The sequence below is a fragment of the Notechis scutatus genome, chromosome 3 (assembly GCF_049901735.1).
Source record: "Notechis scutatus isolate UNSWTSFEM ecotype Mainland chromosome 3, rNotScu1.2, whole genome shotgun sequence".
Taxonomy (NCBI): domain Eukaryota; kingdom Metazoa; phylum Chordata; class Lepidosauria; order Squamata; family Elapidae; genus Notechis; species Notechis scutatus.
Window position 1 is genome coordinate 38,571,739 of NC_142011.1, and position 27,552 is coordinate 38,599,290.

The 27,552-nt window shown below is 34.8% G+C and overlaps 1 protein-coding gene across 4 annotated transcripts in view; it reads left to right on the plus strand.

Moving 5' to 3' along the window:
* TRIM33 (tripartite motif containing 33) overlaps nt 1-6,606 on the plus strand; it is a 71,114-nt gene extending 64,508 nt beyond the window's left edge. For 2 of the 4 annotated variants that reach the window (XM_087959554.1, XM_087959555.1), the window contains exons 19-20: nt 1,740-1,790; nt 1,875-6,606. In XM_087959554.1, the coding sequence (XP_087815680.1) occupies nt 1,740-1,790; nt 1,875-2,087 (264 nt within the window). In that variant the 3' untranslated portion in view covers nt 2,088-6,606. The remainder of the gene's footprint in view (nt 1-1,739; nt 1,791-1,874) is intronic. The other 2 variants (XM_087959556.1, XM_087959557.1) reach the window with 1 other exon arrangement.
* The last annotated feature ends 20,946 nt before the right edge of the window (nt 6,607-27,552 follow it).

The following is a 27,552-nucleotide window of genomic DNA, read 5'->3' on the forward strand; positions in this document are numbered from 1 at the left end:
CCTCAAACTTACAGTCTCTTATTATATACAGAAAAGATAATACAAATTGGATCCTGAGGACATGCTTGCTCTTCTGGTTTCTTTACTGATTTTAATAGAATGAACCTATTAAATACTGGATTGCATGCACAAGCTGTTTCGTGCCTCCTTTTTGTGAAGACATTGTCTTTTCAATAGCACGTTGCTACCTAGTCCAAGCAGCAGAAAAGCAGAAATCCTCTTTGTGTGAATGAGATTTAGTTTATATGTAAAAGCATTGAAAGCAATAGCAAACAAAATAGGTCATTAATAAATAATTTTGCAATTAAATACACGGTCTATTCATAGATTATCTTTAATTCTAGAGCATTTTGTGAATGATAAATAGTTTTGAAAAGTTGTAATCTTAAATCAAGATTACATGGAGATTTTGATGTAATAAAATAAATAAAAAAGCAGGATTTAAAGAAATGCAGGGAGGCATAAACTATCAGTCGCTAAAGGATTTATATAATAGAGCAGGATTTGTGATGGAAATAGCTGTAGAATACCTAGCCTTCTGATAACTGAATAGCTGTTGTTTAAAAATGGACACTGAAGCAGATCGACCCTGCGACTGCTTAAATAGCATCTTTTAAAAGTTTGGAAATCATTCTGCAAGGCAGTCTGTTAATTAGATTCCTTATTAATTGAAAGTTATCTAGCTAGCTGAGGCAATTCAGATAACAAAGTCTTCTGAAAATAAAACCAATAATTATTGATAATTTCAAATATTTAGAAAAAATGCTGAAATAATATGGTGTTTTTGAAACATCAAAAATATCACATGTGAACCTCAATTAATATACAATATTGATGGGAAAAGAAATAATCAGCAGGCACCTAAGATATTTTTTGAGTCCAGGAAAATTGGACACATTTAAGCATACTTAAATCAGAGGTGTTAACATCTATAGAAAAGACTTGGATCCAGTCTTTATTATCGATATTATCTAAAACCATTCTTCTATTTCCCATTGATTAAAAGATTTATTTAAATATGCTCAGAGACTCTTGAAAAAGAATCCTGAATTTTCTATAGGACAGAATTTGAAAATTCAAATTCATTTGAAGTGGGTTATAATCTTTGTCTTGATTTGATATTAATACCTGTATATAAAATTCTAATACTCAAATCTCAGCAATGTAAATGTTTTAAAGTATTGAGTTATCCTAAGTAGTTGTAACTTTAATTTAAATTTGGATTGTAATAGGTGAGGCCAAAGTATTTTTAAAAATAAATTAATTTTAAGAAAAATGAACGCATGCACAGTGAAAGGAAATTTTCATGGACAGATAAATATAGTTAGAACAGACTAAAAAATATACTTGCCCTTTTTTCTTACTGCAGTTATCATATTTATATCATGATAAGAAGAAGTGAACTGGAAGGTAGTGGGATAGCACTTTTTTGAGAAGAAATGACAAAGGAATCCTGATGGAAGAAATTACTGCCAACCATTTATAACACAATTATTTTATTTACTGTACAGCTCAATTTTGGATTTCTGTGCTTGGTATCAGTTTGGCAAAACTGATCATTTGTTAATGGATCACATATCCAAATTTAGCAATGGAACCTTATGAAGTGTCACCTCTGTGTCACAGTTTTTAGAAATAAATTGCCATCATGGCTGAATTTCATCATCCATTCCTGTACAGTCTCATAACTTTAAAAGGGATTATAATTTCCTTTGTTTTGACTCTGGTATCCTTTTTAGATGATGAAAGTTGTTCAAGTTTATGCAGAAACACAAGAGATTAATTTGAAGGTAAGCTTTTCAGACCATGCACACTTGCTGAAGAGATGTGCATTACCAATTGATGAATGTTACTATCTTTTTTTTACTTTGCAGGTTGATTCAGAAGTAGCACAGGCAGGGAAAGCAGTTGCATTATACTTTGAAGATAAACTTACAGAGATATACCCAGGCAGGATCTTCCAGCCTTTACCTGAATTCGAGCAAGAAGAAGATGATGCTGAAATAACTGATGATTCAGATGAAGATTTTATACAACCACGTAGAAAACGTCTAAAATCAGATGAAAGGCCGGTGCATATAAAGTAAACTGATTAAATGGACCCAAACTATTGTAAAGAAAAACATATTTAAATGTTCCTGGGATATTGTGGCTTTAGTGGCCATTTTATTGATAGTGTTCAGACAGTATTAGATTACAGAAACATTTGTATAGAAACATTCTTGTCTAAGGGGAAAAAGCTTTCAACTTCTGTTATTGCTCTTGTGTTTTGTGTGTGTGTGTGTTTTTAGTGCTGGATTTTTATTTTACTTTTTCACTCCTTCATTTACAGAAGTTCGAGTTTATGAACATTCATATCAGAAACAAGTTTTTATATGATGACATTTGTATGAACAATGCATTTTTGTCACTACCTAATAACTATTTCTGTAGGACTGGACCAAGACAAGTCATAATTTCACTTTCATACTGGGTTGTGGTTTAAATTCTAAGCAACCTTTCTCTTCATGTAACCAGAACTGCTGGTTGTGTGATTTTATTTTTTTATTTTTGAGATTCAACATCTTATCCAAGTAATAATGCAAATATCATACATACTTTATTGGGTCAAATAGCCAGGCTCTGCAGTCTTTTATTATGTATAGAAGTATCATAACATCATTAAATCATCTTGAATTTGAGAATGCAGGAGTGCGAGTTCTTCATATGTGCTTTATTGACTTTGGTTGCAATTCATGTTTTTAAGTAGGATTCATGGTATTAAATGGAAGTCCCATGCACAGTACACATCAGCACCATTTTTTTGTATTTTGTATATTTCGCTCCCCTTTTAAGGCAAGATGTTGGCTACAAAACCAACTAAAATATAGATTTTAGTATTTTCAGAACTAGCCTATGATGTTAATAACTGGTGACTATCCAGTCTTCCCTACTAACAGTTTCTGATAGACTGCTATCAGCAAACTTGTAACTTTGTCAACTACCAAATGTGTAAAATTTCCTGTATTCACTCTGTCTTATTTGTAAATAATGGTACTGTAAATTCTTTCAGGCAGCAACATTTGCTGGACTGTTTTTAAGCTAATATGTATTCTTACTAATGTTCCTAATCAAGAACAGATTTGTAATATGCTCTTTATTTCTTAAACAGTTCTTAATTTGAAGTTCTATATTATTTTGTCAGATCTATTCTGTTTTCTTCAGAAGCAGCTTAAATGAAATATTGAAGAGAATAATGTGCCCTTTAGGTTAAGTTATTTGTCTATTCTTAAATCTAGAAAATGGACCAGCGTATCAGGCAAGTAACTAGTTGAATAATAATATGCAGTAGTCTGTGCATAACAAAGCTCTTCGAAGACAAGAAAAATCTGCATTATTGTAATTCAATGTTGAACAGGTAAAAATCCTTATATGCTTGGCGTAGGTCTGTATTAAACTATTTCAAACCCTTATATAGAATATTTTTATGCCTGTTTCAAAAAGGCAAACTATACCGATGTAACCAAAATATAAGCTTTACTGTGACATTAAGTGTATTCATTATGACCAATAGTTCACAGTACATGAAGAATTGATCTATAGAGTGGAGTTGAATAGTTTCTATTATACAATGTATTCCCAGTGATTCCCTAAAGAGTTTGGATTCAAATGCCTGATTTCATTTTCCCTGAAAGAGGTAGACAGGATGGTTCTCTAACATGAAAGTAATTAAAGGTATTTATGACTTTAATTCACTTTCTTAGATAAACAGTATATTAAAAATGAAAGGAGTCCAGGGATTTATTTTCACAAAAGGTTTTATTTAACAAATTCTAAATTGTCTGTTTTATGAATATATATTAGTCTACATTATGACCAAATTAAATTTAGCGAAATCAGTTCAGAGATTGGAAGAAAGCTTCATGATCATACCTGTCATTTCCATATAAAAGGCAACATTTTAACTGGACTGTGTGATGTTTTCTATATATAGTGTTATCCCTTTTTTCCAAATGTAGAGATGAGATTACTCAGTTTGAGAGATCTAACATACAGGTAATCAGCATAACCTAGTTTGAGTGTCACTTTTTATTTGCAGTTAAAAATGGGAGGGTGTTCCCTCTCAGTGTGTTCATTCTCTGACAAGTTCCCACAAAATATCCAGCTATGCAAGCATCAAATGCAAGAACAAAATTCTAAATAACCGTTGGATGAAATAGTACTTCTTATGTATACTGAAGTTCTTCGTATCTCAATTTATAATGAATCAAACTATTTCTTATTTAAATTAAATCTATGTAGATTTCTTTCTGCAAAAAAGAACTGGCATTGAGCTAATTTAGTTTTTTTTTTCCATTCTGAAACTGCAATGGAAAAGTAATAGATTTTAGTGTATTAAAATTATATGAATATCTTTTTACTTTTTTGCAAAAATGTAATTTGAGACATTAAATTGATTATCTACTATCTGAAACATAGTGGATAATAACATTCTGCATAGATTCTATATAAATTGCTAAAGTCATTTCTTGAAGTATATATTCATAGATGGAAATGATTTGCAGTCTTGATGAGCTTTTCCCAGTGATGGTAAGAAGTATATCACGAAAGAACTTCTGCCACCTGTACTGCTGAAAAGAAGCCTGTGTTTGGCATATTGCAGGCACTGTGCAATTATTGAGCTACACTGGGTTTGAAAACATAGTTTATTTTGGAGTATGTTCTTCATATATCTACTTTCTAGTGGATAATGGGGCTTTCCTTGCATGTGAAATGGATTTACCTGGGCTTCATAAATTACAATGTAACTTATATCTGATATGGTCCCAAAATATTTTGTCATATAATTTGACTCTTAAACCATGACTTCCAATACTCTTGCTAAAAAAGAAAACAAAAACTCTTTCCCTGGTTGTATAGGTTCCAAACATTTAAGTTAATCCAAAGAAGAAAAAGGCAGCTTGCTTTGAAACAGGAAGGATAACAAGTGTACAGCGTGCTGATTGTGGACTTCTCAATTACCTCAGCAGGTCCCCTGCCTTGTACTTACTAGTGATTAGTGTTAGTTTAACCAGCTAAGTATGTTCAGGTCTTACTTAACTGTGCCCTGCAATTAAGTGTCCTATCATATACTATTAAGGCTGATTTACTATCCAAAAAGGGTGGCTTTGCCCCTAGCTTTTAAAGTAGATACTGTATGCTGTAAAATGTAGATAGCCTTTTTCATGAGAAAAATTCCCATTAATAATATTTGAGGTGGCATTGACTGTCAGCGTACTCAACACTGGATAGAAGAGCAGAATGTTTTATAAACATTTCTGCAAGCCACTGCTTCAAAGTAGTATTTTTTAACAAATCACCCCAATTTGCCATTCTGTTGTATAATGTAGTTTTATTAGCCAGTCCCATTTATGTGAAAGTTATGGCAACACTATCTTGAAGTTGAAAATGTTACGTGCTGGATGTAGGCTTTCTCTCTTTCTTTTTTCCACCTCTCCTTAGCAAAAAAGCAATAAAACTGCTTTGTCTGTTGCCTGTTTAGCATGGCAGGAGTCCATTTCCTTTGGGTAATGGTTTTATAGGAAAGTTTTTGTATGTGTATCACCCAAGTCAAGCTTTTAACAAATAAAGTGTGCAGTTATAGTGTGGCATTTTATTTTAAAAATTGGGGAAAGTTAACATATTTTTTTAAGAAGTAGGTGTTTCAGTAAATAATGGAGGTACTTTTTTAAAAACTTTATATGCCACAATTTACATAGACCTATTTCAAAGTAATTCATAAGATTGTGATTTTGGATATGGCCACCACTTCTTGCTTCAGTGATGCATGTGCAGTAACTCCACTCATTTGTAGGTTTTTGTGTCCGCCTATTTGCTAGTCTACTTTTAAAATGCATCCTAATCAAAATTGTTTTGAAAATTGAAGTTATTTTGATTTCTTACTTTAGTAGCTGATTGACAATGGTAACACACAACTTTCTCTTTTCAATTCTTTTTCAAGAAGGGAGCTGCTCTTTTCTTTTAAAATATCTGGGGCTTTGTATAAACAAATTCAAAGAATTTTATAGATCTCTCACATGTTTCAGCATTCCCGTAATGAACATAAATTTTGAAATGGAAAATGATGCATGTTAAAGACCTGCCAATGTAGGCATTTGTTAATTCAAAATGCCATTAAACATGTATATATGAGGTCGATAAAGATTTGTGCAATTGAAAGCCTGTTTTAATTTTATATGTAAACATACAAATCAAAGGGTTCAATTCCCGGTATTCTTCCTTTCTTTCTGGTAATTAAAACTGGTACTTTTTGCACATAGTTAACTTTACTGATTCTTTTTAAAAAGTGCTGTTTCTGTGGTATTGTATTCTCTGAATAATATTTAATTTTTTTTAACAAGTTAACGTTTCTAATTGTTCAGTTCCTGTGTTTTTTGGCTGATGTGTAATAAAAGCATTTTTCTTTACATGATTATTTAATACATTTAGCAACCTGTAAATATTTCTTGTTAAGTGCTCTGGAATGTGGTGTAGCAATTGTATTAGAACAGTTTTAAAAAGCATTGTTTTAAAAACCACTTTGTTTTGGTTATTTCTATTAAATTAGAAAAGGAAGAACTTTTCAAATGAGTATTGTTTTGTAAATTCAAAGCCTCCCTAGACCTATTGACTCTCTTTTATTTGATAAATTATTAGCATGGAAAAATTAGGCTAACATCTACACAGTGTCTTAAGAATAAGGGTTATGATTTAACATTATTAAATACACACACAAGCCTTTTATAATATCTCTGTGTGATGGATATAATTTATCTAAACATCAATATCAACATTCCTACAGAAATAAATCCTCATTGTACACACTATGATGTTTTATTTTGGAAAGGGAATGAGATTGAAGAGATAACATTGTCTCAGTTATTAAGAAAAAATGTATTTTCCATCTTTCTATTCAGGATGCCCTTTCACTTTGAATATTAACTGCCCTGTGTTTTATTCACCAGTGTTGTACCTGAGTGTAAATAGATGAACTGGTATCAAAGGTTATTTGTGGATTTCATTTAATTATGATTGATACAGAGACTATGGATGATAAGAATGACAAACTTTATAGAAACTAAGCAATGCTGCTGCACTGCTTAATGAAATGAGAAGAACTTGACTTGCAAATTAGTTTTGTTCCTTGCTGTGTTACCTCATGACATATAGATTTTTGCTTGTGTGTGTTTGGAAGGTCTGTTTTCACAAATGAATATATGCTTAGCCATTGTGAAGTGCAAATAATATTGGTTTTGCATAGTTAACTCCTATCTGGAATCCCTAAATCCAAGATCCAAACTTCACTATCAAACTGACTACCATGCTGAATTTGTTATCCTTGAAGAAGTTTCTGGGATAAACATGTAGTGTTATGAGTTGCTCAGATGGGAGGTGCAATCCATTTTTCTCTTTGAGTATCAGGAGCAGGGTTTATTCCTTACCAGCCCATCTGCTCTCTGCTCTGCCCTGGTATTCGGTTTAGTTAACTTGTTGCATTGGATTTAGTGATTTCATCTTCTTGTATTGTCTCAGTTTAACCTCTTGAAAAGTCATGCACCTCTTGTAATTTTTTATGGAAAAGTTGGAATGTCAATCTTTGGAATGTATAGTCTTTTTTTCTTTGTATACTCTCTACCTAATCTATTTACTGCTAGTGAGTTGTATATATTTGTATTCCACAAATGGGCAAATTACATACCAACAAACAATAGATCTTTTTGGTTGTTGGCTTACCATATTGCGAGCCCTGCAAGTGGAAAGATAAAATAGAAATAATATAACATTATTTATTAAGATAATACTTCACTTTTGGCATCTTTTGGAAAGAAGATAGTTATGTTAATGGAAAGAAGAACTTTCTGAGAAAAAATATTTCCATTTAAACTATGATTGGGAACTAAAGTTTGAATTACTGCCATATACTAAAAGCAAAGAAGATGGCTGGAGGCATTTCCCTATCATTTTGTTAAAACATAAATAATTGTATATTTGAAGAAACTAGAAAGGTTTTACTGGAGTATAGGAATATCTTTGTAAGGTTTCCTTTTTCAAACAAAATACTTCTGTACTATCTGCATTTAAAAGCCTGTAAAGTCCCTAGCAAACACATAATGGAATTAACATATAGAGAGAGGGAGTAAGAGTGGTAGCTAGAGAGATTTCAAAAACTATCAGTATTAGCCATGTCTGCCAACAGTAAGGATGCTATAACATAATAGGTCCTTTTCCCAGATTTCTTTGGCTAATCACAGAAAATAGAAAAGCATCAGAGATGATGTTCAAGTTCATATTGAACCATTAGAAATCCCTGCTTGACATATATAGGATAAAAAGTATAACACATTTAATAATGCTTTGGAAAACTTTCTGAAATGAATGTACAGCCTGTAAAGTTGTTTAAACATTAGGAGGGCTTGGAAAATTACATTGCATAATTAGTTCCATAAATAGTCTACACTGAAGACCACGGAAAGGTTCTTTGGACAATATTGGCCCCCTTGGCTAAGTAAATTATACTAGATTACAATAGGGTGGTGCGGTGGCTCAGCGGTTAAGATGTTGGCCTTAATCACTGGAAAGCTGACAGTTTGGGCTTAAGCCTGAGTATCACATGATGGAGTGAACTCCCATCCTTGGCCTAGCTCCTGCCAATCTTTCAAAGTTTGAAAGCATGCAAATGCAAGTGGATATAGTTACCGCTGCAGTGGGAAGGTATCAGTGCTCCGTGATGTCATGCTGGCCACAATCGGCAACTATTAGCAGAGTAAAACTGCAGGGACTCCTTTAATTTACAACAATAGTATTTTTATTTGGATCACTTAGGAAGCATGTAAGAACGCTTTATATTTTGTTATACCTTTCAAAACACAAGATAATTCTGAAAATGAGCAATAGTTTGCCATTATGAATACTATAGTATTTAAGCTTTGACTGTATCTAGGATTCCCATTTAGGTGGTTCCTGATAACAATGCATAATAATGTGCAATATAGTTGTATGATGATAAGTTGTTCTGTTGCTCTAAAGCAAAGTGAATGGGAGAAATATGAAGCAATTATAAACTCACCTAAATAACCATTTTAAAATATGGAAATGAATATGGGATGATTAATCTTTGACTATTTGTCTTATTCCAGGTTTTTTTCTGAACAATTCATAATTACCTATTAAGTTTTGTTATAGCAATAATTTAAGAAAATGAGGGTTGAGGAATAAATGCCATAAATTGTTAACACTCCTCAACTACTGAGCAATACCTCAGTTGCTCTTGAACTTAATAATATTAAAAATGTATAGTAATGTATAATTAAATCCAAACTGATTATATAGCATCTGTTGTGGGAAATTACAGTGAGAACACACTGAATATTAATAACATTCAACTGTTACTATGTTTACTTCACAACTGTTAATATATGGTAAACTATATGCTGGTGAATATAAACAGACTACAGACATGAATTAAGAGAGAAAAGTACTGGTATGTATTGTTAATGTATATGATGCATGCATTTGTGTCATCTAATATGAGCAAGGGACTTGTGGCCTTTATTGAGTTGCATCTTGAAGTAGCCTCAACAAGAAGTATGGCCAATGGTGAGGGATCATGAAACTATATGTCCACAAGATGTGAAAAAACAGGTTTCAATCAGATCCAAGAAAGCAAATAGCTTTACAATATTTTCAGTGAGTAAAGATAAATAGGGTTGGGGAATGGGATCTCTCGTATCCCTCTAGAAAAAATATCTAATGCAACTGTCTCGTCTTTAGTAAGCTTACAAAGGCACATTTATCGACTCACTCTACATATGTAAGGCATATACATGCCTTTTATAATGTAGCATGTAACATAGAAATGGACCTGGCAAAAATACTTAGATAGGCCCATTATATCTTGTAATGAAATCAAGACTGAACTCAAGAATATGCACAGAGTGGAATAATAAACTCCACAAGTAACCAATCAAAAATCATGAGGAGCATTTTTAAACTACAAGGAGACTAATACATAAAATACAATGATAGGAACATAAGCAACCCCAAGCTTACCAACCAAATCAAGAAGGGTGGGTTTTTTGCATTTGTAAATGGTGACAGACGAAGAACATACGGTACATAGAGTGCAATGATAAGTCCACCCCGCCACAAGAAAATTGGTAGCCAATGGGTAGTCATATTATCTGGATCAATAGATAAACATTTCTCCCTGGGTTTGTACACCTGGAAAGATACATGACTTTCATATGTCTCAATGACTGGATCCCTGCAATAACTTATGCAGGTGGAAGCCTTGTGAAAGAAGTTATAAAGGATCACATCAGGAAGATGTTGATTTTTGACCCTCATAGAAATTGTTATGGCATTTTTCTCTTGGCATATGCCAGTTTTGAAATTCCCTAAATTGGTCCATGGCCCCAACAAAAAACACCAATGTTTTATAAACTTTTGGCTTTATTCCAATCTGTCTTAAAGAGAATATTTTGATTGTTCCTCCCTCTTCATAAGAGTTTCCTCAACCTATGTAAGTTGTCAAACCACTTGAAATTTCAAATCCCTTTTTGAAATTTGCAATTGTGTCTATCTCAGACCAAGTTTTTACTATTTTATCTTTAGCTCTTGTCTCTGAGGTATGTGATGCAAACTCAAGAAACTAATGTGGATGTCATGGGTTCTTTTGGAACTGAAGCAAGATGCTGACCTTTTCTCCTTTCTCAATTTTTTTGTAGCAGACCTGAAGATAAAGAATTTGAACTGATTTCTGAGAAACAGTTTCTTTTTTGTAGTGTTCTTTATTCTATAGTAAATCATGCAGTTAATATTGTGTTAATCTGGTTTATAATACATTTGACAATAAATGGTGAACACTGTTCTTTTTCATCAAAAGATCATTTCCTTGCAGCCACATTTTATTTATTAGTCAACCAGCAAAAGTGTTTATGAGAGGGAAAGCATGAAGATATTTTTTCACTAGGTCAAGATTGGGACACAGAAATGTTTGCTTCTTGGAAATAGTAAAAGGTAAATTCAAGAAGGAGACAATGTGAAAAACAAGAAATGAGGTTTCCCTCACTTTATAGGCATTCACTAATATGTGAATTTGCTGTTATGAGAGTGATTGTTTTTGTTCAGTAATTCTCATTTGGGATTTGTGCCAGCATAACTACTTAGCTGGTCTAGAAACAGGCCAAGATTTCTTCCCAACATTTGAATATTTTCCCATTTAAATCCCTCACTCATGCATTTACCGTCACATATAGTTCTGGTTGTGTCTGGCTGTGTCAGTTACTTCTCTACCTGGAATACTTACTACATTTACTATGGAGTCAAAATGTCCATTGACATCTTGTGCAACCCCTTTACCCAAAATGAAAAGGAAAAAACCTCGCTAAGATTAAAAACAAAGTTGGATATGTTACATTGCATCAACGCTGATGAAGCCTCAATCCTAGGATATGTTTTTAACCTCGGTGAATTTACTGTTTGCAACATAATGGTGCCAATAAAATTTGTAGTGCTGTGATACGTTGCCTTTTTATTTGCCATTAGATATGAGAATTTAAGCTATAGAAAAAAAGGAGAAAATGCTTTCATTGTACACAGAACATGAGGCAAGGACAAAAATACATTTGAGCAACATACTAAAGTCATAAGGTTTTAAAATGTATTAGTGCATTTGTCAATTCATTGGGGTTACAAAATTTGATACCAAATGCCTGCAAGCCCTTTTTCTCCCACTGGTTCAGTGCATCACTGCATTTTTTTAAATGCAAGGCCTTAAGGACAATGCAAACCTAGCACGAAGTGTGGGAAACTTTGTAGGCATATGAAATGTTACATGATTGCTCTTGGAAGTTCCTTAATTAAAACATAAAAGGGGACGTCCCAAAGGTGCATTTTCCAAAAGGCAACTGGACTTTCTTGTTTTTTTTCCTTTGAAAATCTTTCATTTCCCATCCAAGAGGTTTCTTCATAGCTAATTGAAAAGAGAATGATTCACTTGGAAACAGGAAAGGTGAAATTAAAACTGTTATGAAACAAGTGTTCATGATCTTCAAACATACGCAGACAAATTTCTGCAGATAGAGTTGCTAGAACGAAGATATTCTGATGTAGAGAAAATTCCTATCTAATATAGGAGAATGCTGGTCAAGCAAGGTCACTATGGCTTTTTCTTATGAGAGAAAAAATAGTGAGCTACCACCTATGCTGGCTGGGAGTCTGCACATCTTAAAAGTTACCAAGATTGAGAAACACTGGTTTAGTGACTTCAAAACTACAAAGATTAAGAATAGTCTACAAGAATATAGTGGTAAACAAAGCTTGTTATTGCTTCCAAAGCAAACCTCGATTTGTATAGAATCCACAAAGCTAATTAAAGATTGTGTCCTCCTTTATGTGGATTGCAACATTGAAATTGCTGGTAGGTAGCCTAGACTGCAAACCACGGTTGTGACACTTCCAATATGGCCACTAATCTTTGGCAGGGAAATTACCCAGAAACAATGGATAGTGTCATGGGCTACAATAGATCACCCCAAGTCCAGATAGGACATACCCCAAAGGTCATGGAGGATAACAGGGCTAAGATACTGTGGATTTCCAGGTCCAGACAGACAAGTACTGGCCAATCAATCAGGCATTGTGTAGTGGTAGAAAATGATCAGAAGACAATAAGATGTAGCAGTGCCAAATGACAGCAATGTCAGGAAGAAGTATGAGGCTCTGAAGAACAAGGGCCTGAAAGAGGACATATCTATTCTGCTTACTTTTATGGGAAGGATCAATTATCCTTTACATTCATTTGAATTTTCTCCAGGTCCATTTTTGTAAAACAAAAAACAAAAACCAGATTCCTAGCCACAGAGAGTTTGTTCATGTTTGTGTATTACATTCTGAATGTGTTAGCATAACATTTATTTCTACCTAAATAATAATTGAAAATATTGTTTCCTGTCTTTTGGGGGGATTTTAAAGAACCTGTGCAACTTTTCTACCATATCAATTTAGTGATGCCAATAATAGCTGAAACTGATCCTGAAAATTGCAGTCCCAGATAAATATACACACATGACATGTTTGTAGAATTTATCTCTCCCCCGCTTATACAAAGAGAATTAAGATGGGGAAGTTCAGTTTCTTTCTTACCCTCACCTATCTTTCAAATATAACTGTGCTATTGCATTCCTTCTTCAAGATTATTTCTATATTCCTCGACATTACCAAAAGCTACACACTACACTTCCCCTCCATTCTTCCCCCCCATAAATTGAGTGGGCAGGGCATGGAGATAGCTGTCTATAGTTAATAACTACAAATTATAATTAACCAAAAACATCAGAACTTGATTCTAAAGGAACTAAGCCAGGGTCAAAAGCATGGACCTGCCCTATAATAGTATAAATAGCAGGAGAAAGGATGGTTTCCACTACTTCTATTTATTTCTAAATAAAGGTGACTCAAAAAGATACCAATCACTGGTGAGTAGGAAACAACTGGGCTTTTTCAAGAGGCATCCAACAGAAATATTAGCAGTGGGGAGTTTTGAAGATTTGTTTGATTATATTAGTATAAATTAAGTTTTAAAAAATTAGAGCTGTCTAATAATCACCAGTTAGTAGTTAGGGGCTTTGATATCTGATTTTATTTAGAGATCATTGGATTTTTGCATACCAAATCAGTAGCTCTAAGAAGACAGCACCTAGTTAATAATGGGAGTTTAATAACATTGGCAGTAGAAATGATCACATCTAGACTGCAAAATACTGATGACCAAAGCATGGCAGCAAAGTTGAGTTCTCCATCTTTTTGCTGCAAGTCCGTTTGCCTTTATTCATGTGGAAGTTAGAAGTTTGTTGGCTGTGTATAAGCCTTGCCTCAATTATTAAGCTCCAGAAATAATGAATGCTGTTGTCAGGGTTCCAAGTAATATACCTATAGCAAACAGAACTCCTCTATTTTGCTTCTCTTTCCTAGCATTTTTTCCATCCCAACAATTCAAATGCATAATCATGGATGTAGATCTACACATTTTTCAACATTCAGGGTCATTGATAATAACTACTTTTTTGGGCAAGGTTTCTTGGATTTTCATTCTTCCCTTCAATTATAATAAAAAAAAAACTGCATAGCTTAAAGCTTAGTCTCTATTTTATTTATTTAAAAATACATACTATTAATTTTTGTAGTTGTTGACACCAGTATTTTGGTGAAAGACTGCTTATAAAACTAGTGAGTTTGAAATATCGTGAACACTGATCAGAAAATGCTGTTTGCAATCAAGCTGCATTTTGGATACATAGTAAGTCCCCTCTCTTGGGGTTTAGGATAATACTTTGTCTGGGAGCTAGTAATGTCCCCATGTGAAACTATCATACAAGTCATCCGAATCACATATCTAATTAAAATAAGGGAGTTCAGAATTGTACTTATGTCTGCTATAATGAGGATGAACATTTCCAGACTCTGAGAAATTAAAGCTTATTCTACTATGCTTATTACATCCTGTTGGACTATAATGAAAATTACTTGTTTTTTACCCCTTCTGTTTTATTGGGATTTCTCTCATTTGTGCACCACAAAGGTACAATATGCCAAATGCTTATCTGTGCTTACTTTATGTCCCTAGGACCTGAGCTACTGACTTGTTGGATATAATAGCTAGAAGTTCCATTTCTGTTAATCATTGAAGCATTTACTTGTTGCAAGTACTAATTGAACAGCAATTGTTTCCAGCATGTCTGCAATTCTTTCTGACTGGTAGATGCCCAGAGGCTTTTCATCAAAAGATATGAAGGGATTTCAGTTTAAACAGCGTAATTGTGCTGAGTATTTCAGAAAAAAGTGAAAACTGGCAACTGCCCTTAGTTTTGTTTAGATATATGGTGGACCCCAGAGGCCTCTCTTGGTATGGTCTGCATCGAATTGTGTGGTAAATCAATCACTCACATTGGCATTGGCAGTTGGCAAAGAAATATTTGCCATGCTGATTCAGAATGTGAGTAATCTTAGAAGTGATACTATATTATCCTAATCACTCTGGACAATAAAACAAATCCCAATCAGTCAATCAAACTACTTCTGGAAGTTCATAGGCTTCTCATAGCTGACTGTTGGGCATTCTGAGAACAAAATCTTGGAGAAGGCAGGTCTTTGATATGATTAGATAGTGCTTATCTGAGTTGCTAAGTAGTTGTAAAGATTTATTTTCTCAGTGCAAGAATCCAATCATAGTTTTGTTTGTATTGTATTTCTGTTTCATATTCTACCCTCAGAAGAGCTCCTGAAACCAGAAAAAGCCATTAAGAATGGTCACCAAGAGAAACTAGGACAGCCATTGTCAGCCAGCCAAATTTCTTTGTAATGCCTGAATGAAGAGAAGCAAAAGACGGCCTAAATTGGTGCTTGAATGCAGTGATAGACTGGATGACGACCAATATGTTGAAGCAGAATCTAGAAGGTGGAAGTACTGAGTGAATTGCTGACTTTAGGGGCTCTGCTCCTGTTGTCACATTATCTTTTTATGTTGGTGACTTCAGCTTTTAATTCTACCTATTTTTGTTTTTGGTGATTCTTTCTTCCTGTTTTACTAAGTTTTCTTCTGTTTTATATTCATTTTCCTTCTGAAAATGTTTCAATTTTTTAATGGAAAATATAATGAAGAAAAATGAGCTGATTTTTGTTGCAAGTTCTGCTGTTGGTACATCTTGTAGTAAATGGAGATTGCTGTACACTGAAGGATGTTCCCACATAAATCTCTGAACCTGTTGTAAGGTAGTGATGGATGAGACTGAATCTTGTTATTTCTTCTCTTCCATCACTGCTTTGTAGAAGATATTGTAGTTTTCTTTTACCTAATTGTATCTCTGTCTGGAAAGAAAATGAATCCAGGGAAGCATCTGACTTGGAAATGCCACAGACATTTGCCACTTCCAGATTCCTTTTTAATTAGAAAAATCCTTAATCAATCATTATGTAGGATAAGATCTGGCAGAGCAGAGGGAGAGGTAAAAAGAGGAATCAATTTAGAGTTGTCACATAACCACAAACAAAGTCCAGTCCAGCCTAGATTGCTGTTAAACCTTATTTAACCAGGTGTTGCCCATTAATTGAGAAGATTCCTCATGTATCAAATCAATTAAACAGGAGCTTCATGTGTGGATCATGTCTTTAGCACCTGACACATTAGGTACAAGGTATTTTTCTCAGTTTTAATAAATATTTTGATTAAGCTTTCCATTAACTTTATTTAATAGGTAAATGTTTTAACAAATCTTAACTCTTTGTTTACAGTAATATTTCCAAGCCTGGTCAACTTCAAGTTGAGTCGACTTCATTCCTAGAGTTCTCAGCAATAGTCATGCTGACTGATGAATTCTGGAAGCCGAAATCTACACATCTAGAAGCTGACAAGGTTAAAAAACATTGGTTTAGATCATGAAGCTTAAGGTCTCCTGTTATTTAAAGGCTAAGGATGAGAATTTTTTTTCTGTAAAAGCATATGATCTAAGCATATTTATCTGCAATATCTAGAGCTGATCTCATTGACCTTTATTTCTAACTACCTATAGATTGTTCAACTTTCTTACAATACAAATGGAGGGTTGCATTTGTACTTAATTAGGAAAAACAGTTTGGTAACAATGTATGGGTTCCTTATTCAAATATTCAAATAGTTTTAAAAGGTTTGTAAAATTACCATCAGGAAGAAAAAGATTCTGGAGAATTAGTTTACAGTGCCTAATGTGTTCTCCTTTTCTCATGCTTTAACGATTGATTAGGTATTATTAGGCCAACACAAATGTTATAAAGTAATTTATAATTCTTTGTGTTCACTAATATACTTTATCAGCAAAATATTTCATTTCATTTTACTTGGAACACAATTCAGTCACTGTCATTTCAACTGTCAGATTAATTTGATACACAAAGAAACATTTAAATAATATATAAAGAAGAGAGAACTATTTAACAATTTAGGTTGTAATTTAACTATACCTTATGTACAGTATGTGACTACTTTGGGAAAATATCACAGAGGTTTTCTAATTTTGTAATCTGTTGAAATTTAAATGCCAATACAGGTAATTCTGTTTCCTCATAAGTCTATCTCCTACTAATCAGAATGCAGACTGTATTGGTGATAATACACACTAGATGGTGCTATATGCTATAGTTTACTCTGAATGGAGATTTTGTGTGAATTTATGTATATTTCATGTGAGGGACAAAAGATGGAATTTCTACATAATAATTTTTTATCTTTCAGCATCATCTGTGAACAGATTCTAACTCCTACTATTTAGCCTTGTTTTTCATTTTATGTAAAAAGGGAAGAAAATGAAAGAAAACCAACAAATATATTTGACATACTAAACCAAAGCAGACTTTAAGTCAATTATTTATTAAAAAGGGGATTCATTGCATAAACGAATACATGCAGTCCAAATTTATGAATAGTTCTTCAAATGAGATTCTCAATGGTAAAATGTTTGTTTGTATAAAGGAACAGAAATTAATTCTTCAGATCATTGTGTAATTGACTGGGAATGGATTGCAGTTTTACTTTGTTTCATTTTGCTTTCTATTATGCAATCATAAAAGCCTGCAATAGCTAATTAGTGCATTCCAATAATTACTTCTAAATAACTTTTATGAGCTTATTTATTTTAAAAATGAGGAAATACCAAACTGTACCAACAGTTAATGGGTACAGATTTATTAAGATCATCATTAAAATTGCCCCCAGTAAGTCCTGCAGAAGTTAAAAGAATAAATTCACAACAGACAGCTGGCAAAACCCCCAGGACAGCAATATGTTCCTACTAGAAATGTTTAAGGCATTGCCTGTCAGCTATGCTAACCTCCATGTTTATTTATATTAATGCCACTGGGCAAAATCCTGTGGGTTGGAAAAACAGTGTGGTAATCCCAATATTTAAAAAGGGAGATTTCACAAATCTGCTAACATTTGCTGTATAATTGACATAGGGTGCAAGCTATATATAAGGTATCTTTTAAACAGGCTGATTCCTTGAGAGGATACTAGGCAGATGAGCAGAAGAACAAACAGGCATCAGAAAGGACATGATATTGTCAATCAACGTTTCACTTTACAATATCTGATACACAAATCAATAAATGGACCCTCAAAATGGCCTCAAATGGATCTTCAAAATCAATGCAGAATGAATTACTTTAACTAATATATATAGATTATATGAAGACACATGGAAGTACAGGTAAAACAAAAGCTCCCTAACAAAGCAGATAAAAAATACAAAAAGTGTCTGCCAAGGCTGTATAGTGGCCCCTTTTCTGTTTAATTTTTATATAAGCAACATTGTAGAAGAGCTTAATAATCCTTCCATTTATATCCCATCAACTGGAAGAAGAAAAGTTCCTATATTATTGTATGCAAATGACATGGTATCCATGTCGATAATACTAATTGGAATGGAAATAATCTATTCAAATGTCAGAATTTGGCACTTTTTCTAGGAAAGAATACTTACAGATAAATTGTTCTAAAACTAAGATAGTAGTATTTGCTAAAAGACCAAAGATGGACCCTAGATGGTAAGGAGCTTGAACAAGTGGGGTCATTTCAAAGGTGCTTTTTTTTTTTAAAGGCAACTGGGCTTTCTTGGGTTTTTTCTTTGAAAACATTTCACTTCTCATCCCAGAAGCTTCTTTGGCCTGGTGGATACTTTTTGCAATTTTTATCTGCTCTATTAAGGAGCTGTTTTGGTTTATCTGTACTTGCATGAAAGTCCAGTTGCCTTTTGGAAAAAGCACTTTGGGACAACCATGACCTGGATGATTGAGAATCTCCATAGGCAACAAGTGCAGTCATTTAAGTATTTGGGCATCCAGTTTACTAAAACATTACCGTGGAAAGCACATATATCATCAACAAGAACAATGGCCATGAGATTAATGAGAGCTATTTGATCTTTCTACCAAAAGGAGGATAGTTATTACTGCCTGTGTTTAAGATCTTTCTGGAGAAAACAATATCATATTTGACATATGGGCTTTGAGGTTTCAGTAACCTGGAAGAATCAGAAATGGTCCAGAATAAATTCACAAGTATACTAGCAGCAATGTTGAGATTAGAAGTGGGCTTTCCATCAATAAATATGAGTTAAGAAAGTAAAAATGTTATAGGAGACAAGTTTTCATGCCCAATACATATTTGTCAAAACAATGCCTCCAGAAACAATTCAACAGTAATAGATGGATGAATTTGTGTCTAAAATTACTCTCACAATTCTCCCTAGATCAGGAACCATTGAGTGACATAAATCATCACACACTACTGATGGACTACTTAATTTTTTAAAAGATTTTAAAGAAGATAGAGAACAACTTCAGCTTAAATTGGCTAAGTGGTATCAATATTTTAAAAAAGGACCAGGAGTGTCATATTTTTTTACAGTGTCTTACATCCCTTTCCCTTTTATAGAACTTCTCTTTCAAACAATACCAACAGGCTATTTGGTGGGAAGATATAAATGATTATTAACTATAACACCATTTATGCATTTGTAATAATTTATAGTTGGAAGATTTGACCCATTACTCATTACATTGCAAGTGTTATCAAGAAGCTAGATTCATTACGCCCTTGTTAAACTAACTGAAGGAGTCTAGCTTAGAAGAAGAAAAAAAAGTTTTTGCTGTCTGATGAAGATGAACATGTAATGAAACAAGTTGCACTGTTTGCAATGGCTTCAAGGAAAGCACGTGCTGACAAATAGTATTGCAAATATTAGAAAGGATATATTGATCTCATTATTTCAATTTTATATGAATTTAGCTAAAACCTATGGTTAAAAATAAATGTTTAATGTCAACATCAATTACTTCATTATAGTCTTGGTTCATATCTAATCAGAGCACAATACAAGTATACCAAAAAGATAAAAGTGAAACTACACCCCTTCCTAATCTCCAGTGATGAGTTCAGCAGGTAGAAACAGGAAAGATTTCATCAAAAAAAAATCATGATTTGTTTGGAGTGAATTCTCTTGGTTCTTGTAATGGCTCTGACCCCCATCAGCCTCCAATACATTTTGACCTCCACCAGCCTCCAACTCATGCTTGAAATTTTGCTTCAGCAGAGATCAACATCTGACTCAAGAGCTGAAAACTGTCTTGTGGAAATCTATCACATCAGCATGCTGCTACTAACCTATGAAAGTGCTATGATTTTTGAACAAAATAATGTCCCTGATCTGATTCTAAAGTCCCTGAAATTGAAGCAGACTCCCAGAAATAACACTGAACTTGCTATTCCAGACCAGGGTCGCCAACCTTTTGGACCTCAGGGACCACCAAACTCATAATTTTAAATCCTGTGGACCAGAGACCCTGGGAAAATCCCAAAAGTCTGCAGGAAATTCCCCACCCCATTTTCCTACTGATCAATCATTCTTTATTTGGGATCACAGGATACTGTCTCTAGCTCTGTTCTCAGAGGGGGGGGGAGAGAGGGAGGGAGGGAGGGAGGGAGGGAGAGAGAGACTTTTGGCTTCATGCAAGGAAAGCAGCAGAAGCAGCAGAAGTCTTTCTCTCCCCCAAATTCCACCAGAAATGAGTCTTTGTGAAACTTGTTGCGCTTGTGCAGCCTCTTGGAGCAGGATGCCTTGCAGGGTCCCAAAGACTCATTTTTGGGGGAGAGAAAGAAAGACTTTTGCTGCTTTCCTTGCATTCAGCCAAAAGCAGAAGAAGTGGAAAGAAGCAGCCCGGTGGGCAGCCGAGGCGAGTGCAGCGAATGCCCTTTCCCCCCTCCCCTCACTACCTCATGTTATTCGCAATGCAGGTGATGCAAGCCTTGTGTTCTCGCAGGCCATGTGAGCGGCACAGCCTTGTGTTCACATGCAGCCTGGGTTAATTACTTTGGGAGGTGCTTTGGGGGGTGACCACCAAAATTTGGTGTCAGTTGGCAACCACTGCTCCAGACTATCTTTTTATACACTTCTCAGTGTCCAGTTTTACATTCTTAATAGGCAAAAGATGGAAGCAATACATGGGGCTTAGAGCTTGGTGTAAATTTGCTCTTCCCATTTATTCCCATCTTTCTTATTATACACTCTGTTATAGGAATCCTATTCCTTTGGGTTATACAAATACATTGTTGAAATTCTAAAGAATGATACATGAATGATGGGCTGGAAAGTTATATGCTTTGCTCATTGCTAGAACTTCAGCGTATGCCTGGCATTTACTTTTGTTTCACTGCTCCCTTAGCTGCTAAAATTAAAATTTAATAGCAATATTTTGATAATTTATTATACAGCTTTTCTCATTAAAAAAAAAGATGGATTCCACCAGGGAAACAGGTTATTCCTATTAGATCCTTCTTTTTAGAAAATAATCAGCTGTAGTTCAGCACATCTTCTGGCCCCTCTAGAGTCACTGTGGACGCATCAATGATGGGGAAAATCAGCAATGTTTTTCTGACAGAGCCTCTTTATATTTAACAGGTATATACGAAACAGAAATAGAAATTTTTTTTCGGGGACAATCCAGAGTCCTTTTACAGATGCTTAAAAGGAATTCTATTTGCCATTTTAATGCCCATTCTTCCAGTTTGGAAAGATCCTTTTGGATTCCTTCAGAATCACTCTTTGCTATAACCATTTTGATGCCATTGATTAATTTAACCATTTTACTGGTCATCTCTAATTCCAGATTTTTCAGGTTCTCGGCAGGGGAAGGAGAGAAACCTGCTTCCTTTCTATTTAATTGGAGGTGTTCAGGGTTGGAATTGGAACATTTTTATGAGTGGGATTGTGCAGATCAGTATTATTCTGTGCCATTTTACCATTTTTCTCCCCAGGGAAGATACTGGAAGTGGGAAATATTTGTAAGGATTCCAAAAGTAAACATTTAGAACAATGGTGGGATTCAAAAAAATTTACTATCAGTTCTGTGGGCATAGCTTGGTGGGTGTGGCATGGTTTGGTGGGCATGGCAGGGGAAGGATACTGCAAAATCTCCATTCTCTCCCCACCCCACTAACCTGCTTTCCAGTTTCGTTCTCCTGTGCATGGCAACAAAAGAAGAGTCAGCCGATCAACTGGGACTTGGGAGGCAGAGAATAGATGGGGGGTGGGGGGCAGTCAGAGGTGGTATTCCAAACTATTCAAAATTTCCGCTACCAGTTTTCCAAAACTACTCAAAATTTCTGCTACCGGTTCTCCAGAACTGGTTGGAACCTGCTGAATACCACCTCTGATTTAGAAAAAAAATAAATGCATTTAATTATAATATTCTTATTGTCAAGTTCTTTTGTCTTCATTTTTTAATGTTTAGTGACCACAGTTGAGACTGAGACCGATTGTTTAATCTTTAATTTTAAGCATTCCCAGTAAACCTGATGTTCTAGTAGAGAATTTCTAGGAATATCATGCAAATATACAAAGTTAGCCATCTCATTCATTTTGAAGTAGCATCCTTGGATTTTTAAAAGAAAAGGATGAAAGTTTTAGACTTTATTTTTTGCTGCATTATTTTGCCACAGATTTTACCTGAGAAGAATATTGAATGGACTGAATTGTGGAAGATCATGAAGTTTTTTAAAAAGCTGACTATATATCATTCTTCCTAGAGAAGCTGCAGAACTCCAAAAATGTGTGGTCAACTCTTATTTCTTTTTACAGCAAACAGAAAATTGATTAGAATTCAGATAGATTTGTTCATATTTATAGTGTGCATCCCACAGTAGCAGAGCTAAGTATACTCATATTTGTTATATGCTTATAGTGCCACAGAGAGCCAGTTTGGTGTAGTAAAAATGACTATTCCAACCTCAGCAAAAATATTTAGCAGGTGCTTTACAGTGATTGGTTGGTACTGTTTTGCAGACTTGAAATGCAGTGGACATTTTTCTCAGTCTTCCAGATCTTGCCTTGACTTTAGCTATTCATCAAACCTTCTATTTCTTAATTTTTCTCATATTTGAAATTTCTGGCTGACAAGATTAAGATACTTTTTAATAACCTGCCCTTTGTGAGAGTGAATTATCATCTTATTTTAAATCCTTGGGCAACTGATTAAAGATCCCCTGATTGTTAAAAGTAGACAAAGGAACAATCAGAACCTGAGTCACAGTACTTTTTCACTGGTTGATTTGTTCTCACTTTTGCTTTGGTCTAATTCCTTTTTTCTTCACCCCTCCATTGATTCCCTACAAGTATGTGGGCCCTGGCATGTCAACGAACAAACACTCTGGAGTATCTCATGGGGACATACCTTTCTTGTGATCAGAGGTGGTATTCAGTAGGTTCTGACCAGTTCTGCAGAAGCAATAGCGGAAATTTTGAGTAGTTTGGAGAACCGGCAAATACCATCTATTCTCTGCCTCCCGAGTCCCAGCTGGTCGGCTGGGTCTTCTTTTGTTGCCCTGCACAGGAGAACAAAGCTGGAAAGCAGGTTAGTGGGTTGGGAAGGGAATGGGATTTTGCAGTATCCTTTCCATGCCACACCCACCAAGCCACATGCACCAAGCCAAGCCACACGCACCAAGCCACACCCACAGAGCCAGTAGTTAAAAAAAAAAAATTAAATCCCACCACTGCTTGTGATATTACTCCAAGGTATATGTTCTAAATGACTGGACATCTTAGATGACTGCAAAAAGTCCACAGAGTTTGGAGGGAACATCATAAAGGGAACATCTCAGAGAGAGATGCCATAAAGTTTCCCTCGAGAATTTGGGATATAGTTACACCTATACCTTGTGCTTATACCATTACACCGATACCTTAGTTACAGCTTGTGCTTATACCATTACAGTTTTGTATTTGAACATTGCTGATTATGTACCACAATGCCTTAAATATTTTTCTTTTCCTCTGTTTCAAAGTTGGCTTAATTAAAAAAAAGCATGTTGCAGGTAATTCTTAATTTACTACCATTCACTTAATAGTTTAAAGCTATGATGGCCTTAGAAAAAGTGACTAATGACTTGTACTTGCACTATAATGTCACACCATCTCTGTGATGATTTGCTTGCAAATAGGGAGTTTGATAATCAGGAGTAATTGTAGCATATGTAGTCACATGAACATACGTTTTGAACTATTTTTGGTCAATTTCTGGTAAAGAATGGCCATTGGATTTCTTTAATGACTTTGCGGTTTACTTAACAATTGCATGATTTACTTAATAAGCACCTTGAAATTGTTGTAAAATTGGGTTGACTTGACTTAGGATCCCAATGACATACAACAGAAATTCTGATCCTGTTGTGTAACTCAAGTACAAGTGTAGTTACACAACCTCTAAAAAAATTAAATAAAATAAAAAAGAGAGGAGAAAATAAATGTTAGAGAGCAGCATAATATGTGCATTAATCTATGTGGCAATGACATTTTTTAACCTTTAATTTTTTACATTATCCTGACTTGGAAATACTACTCCCCCATTCTTCAAATTCTGTTTTCTACTCCCACAAATTGGTAGTGAACTGGGCATTCATACAGCTATATCTGTAAACTGTCCAGAGTACTTAAATAGTGAGATAGACAGTGTATAAATTTGATAATAAATACAATAGAATAAAAATTTTGGATGCATATATGTGTGTGTATATATATATGTATATATATATATATATATACATACATACACACACACACACACACACATATATATATATATGTTTTCTGAGGGTATTTGTATGTGGATTTTTGGTTATTCGGGTTTTCTCCCGCGTAAAATTGGAAGTGTCTAGGCGACGTTTTGATGAAGTCTCATTCATCATCTTCAGGCTTGTGTCTTCGGCTTTGTGCTTCTCAGAGTAATGTGAGCTTGCAGCTGCTTCTTCCTTTTAACTGCTAGTGGGGGTGTGACTTGATTGGGTGGGGGCTTGGCTGTGTTCTGATTGGCTGGTGATGTGTTCTCATTGGTTGGGGGTTGGCTGTGTTCTGATTGGCTGGGGTGTGTTCTGTTCAGGTGGGGAGCACAATCAAGCCCTCACCTGAACAGAACACACCCCTAGCCAATCAGAACACAGCCAATCCCCCAACCAATCAGAACACAGCCAAGCCCCCAACCAATGAGAACACATCCCCAGCCAATCAGAACACAGCCAACCCCCAACCAATCAGTCACACCCCCACTAGCAGTTAAAAGGAAGAAGCAGCTGCAAGCTCACATTACTCTGAGAAGCACAAAGCCGAAGACACAAGCCTGAAGATGATGAATGAGACTTCATCGAAACGTCGCCTAGACACTTCCAATTTTACACGGGAGAAAACCCGAATAACCAAAAATCCATATATATATATATGGATCTTTGGTTATTCGGGTTTTCTCCCGCTAAGATTGGAAGTATCTAGCAACGCTTCGATGAAGTCTCATTCATCATCTTCAGGCTTCTGTCTTCAGCTCTGTGCTTCTCAGAGTGATGTGAGCTTGCAGCTGCTTCTTCCTTTTAACTGCTAGTGGGGGTGTGACTTGATTGGTTGGGGGCTTGGCTGTGTTCTGATTGGGTGGGGGTGTGTTCTCATTGGTTGGGGGTTTGGCTGTGTTCTGATTGGTAGGGGTAAGCACAAAGTAAGCACAAAGCAGCTGCAAGCTCACATTACTCTGAGAAGCACAAAGCCGAAGACACAAGCCTGAAGATGATGAATGAGACTTCATCGAAACGTTGCCTCAGATACTTCCAATCTTACGCGGGAGAAAACCCGAATAACCAAAGATCCACATACAAATACCCGAGAACCTCAAAAAACATATATATATATATATATATATATATATATATATATATATATATATATATATGTATGTATGTATGTATGTATGTATGTATGTATGTATGTATGTATATATATTTGTTTTCTTAAGTTTTTATGGTACTTACATGTATGATATTCAGCTTTGTTCAGGTATTTTCCCACATCATTATAGTTGTGCTTTTAAAGTTTTAGCAATGTTTTGGCAGAATCTCATCTGCCATCATCAGGCTTCTGTATTGTGTTCGTCTGTGAGTCAGACTTTCACAAAACTGAAACGGCTGTGAAAGTCTGACTCACAGACGAACCCAATACAGAAGCCTGATGATGGCAGATGAGATTCTGCCAAAACGTTGCTACAACTTTAAAAGCACAACTATAATGACGTGGGAAAATACCCGAACAAAGCTGAATAACATACATACATACATACATACATACATACATACATACATACATACATATTTATGAACATGTATAAGGGATTCTTCAGAAAATTCTTCTAAGCTAACATATACTTATCATATATTGTGCTTATAATTTTATTTATATTTGGGAACATTTTTCAACCCTTCCAGTTATGAATGCCATCTATGTTTTTTTAGCTTTGAGAACACAGTTGAATGTTGAATTTGGCTCTAGTTATTTAAACCCAATAGATGCATTTTTATCCAACTGATATACTCTATAGTCTTTTGTTGTACCTGAAATTGTTACTTCATCTTGCTAGAACAAAGATAGCCTGTCATTTAAAATTACATGAAAAGCAATGGAGTAAACAATTAGAATCTGCATGCTACTTTAGACACTGGGTTGTCACAGATATGGTGTTGTCAAATCTACTTGTCTAGCCTAAACTGTACTTCTATTTTTCCTGAGTTTCATAATACCCCCATCTCTTTAATATATCTATTATGAAAATGGAACTACTGCAGTAAACATCCATGCTCTACCTCCCTTGAAGATCTGGTGAGCGTGGAACTATCACTAAACTCAGAAAGGTTAAGTATCTATAATTTATAAGACACCCTCCAGATAATCCCATAAAATGAACTGCTGAACCTTTGATGTTGAAAAATACACCTGTGGTAGCCAGGTGATTTCTTCTCAATAGACCCAAATATCAGAAGGGTTAACATTAAATGTCACTTAAAGACCCCTCTATTTGCATCAATTAAGCAAGTAGGTGGAAAGGAAATAAGGTAAATTAACAGCTATCTTATGTGAAACTGAATAGCAATTGGATTTAAAAAAATATATAAATAGATATAGCTGATGTTACAGAGCGAGACCCACAGCTATATAATTTCCTTGGCATAATTTCAGTGATTGTATCTAAGGAGGAAATGTGAACACATAAGACAATGGAAGAAGTAACAGCTTGTAGCATTGAAATGTACTTTGCAGTTCTGTTTTATTCCTTTGATTCCAGACATCAGTCCAGAGCTGCTAGTTTTATAGACGAACCAAGAGAAAAGACAAATGTAGCTCAAGTGCATTTGCCATCACTTACATTCTATATTTGTCACTGGTCAGTCCACCAATATGTAGAGAATACCATCCACATTTTATACTGTTGGATAACTTAATGCGTGAGTCTTGAGAAAAGAATATAGATAAGGTTTTAATAGAATTTATGCTATCAGGCACCTACTTGCTCCTTGCTTCTCATGCCTTGCTATCTCTAGCAGGGAAGGCGATCTCTAGGAGGATGTGGGAGTAAATTAATTCCAGAAATTAAGAAAGGAATGATTCTAAGCTTTAAAAAAGGACAGAGAGTGCTATT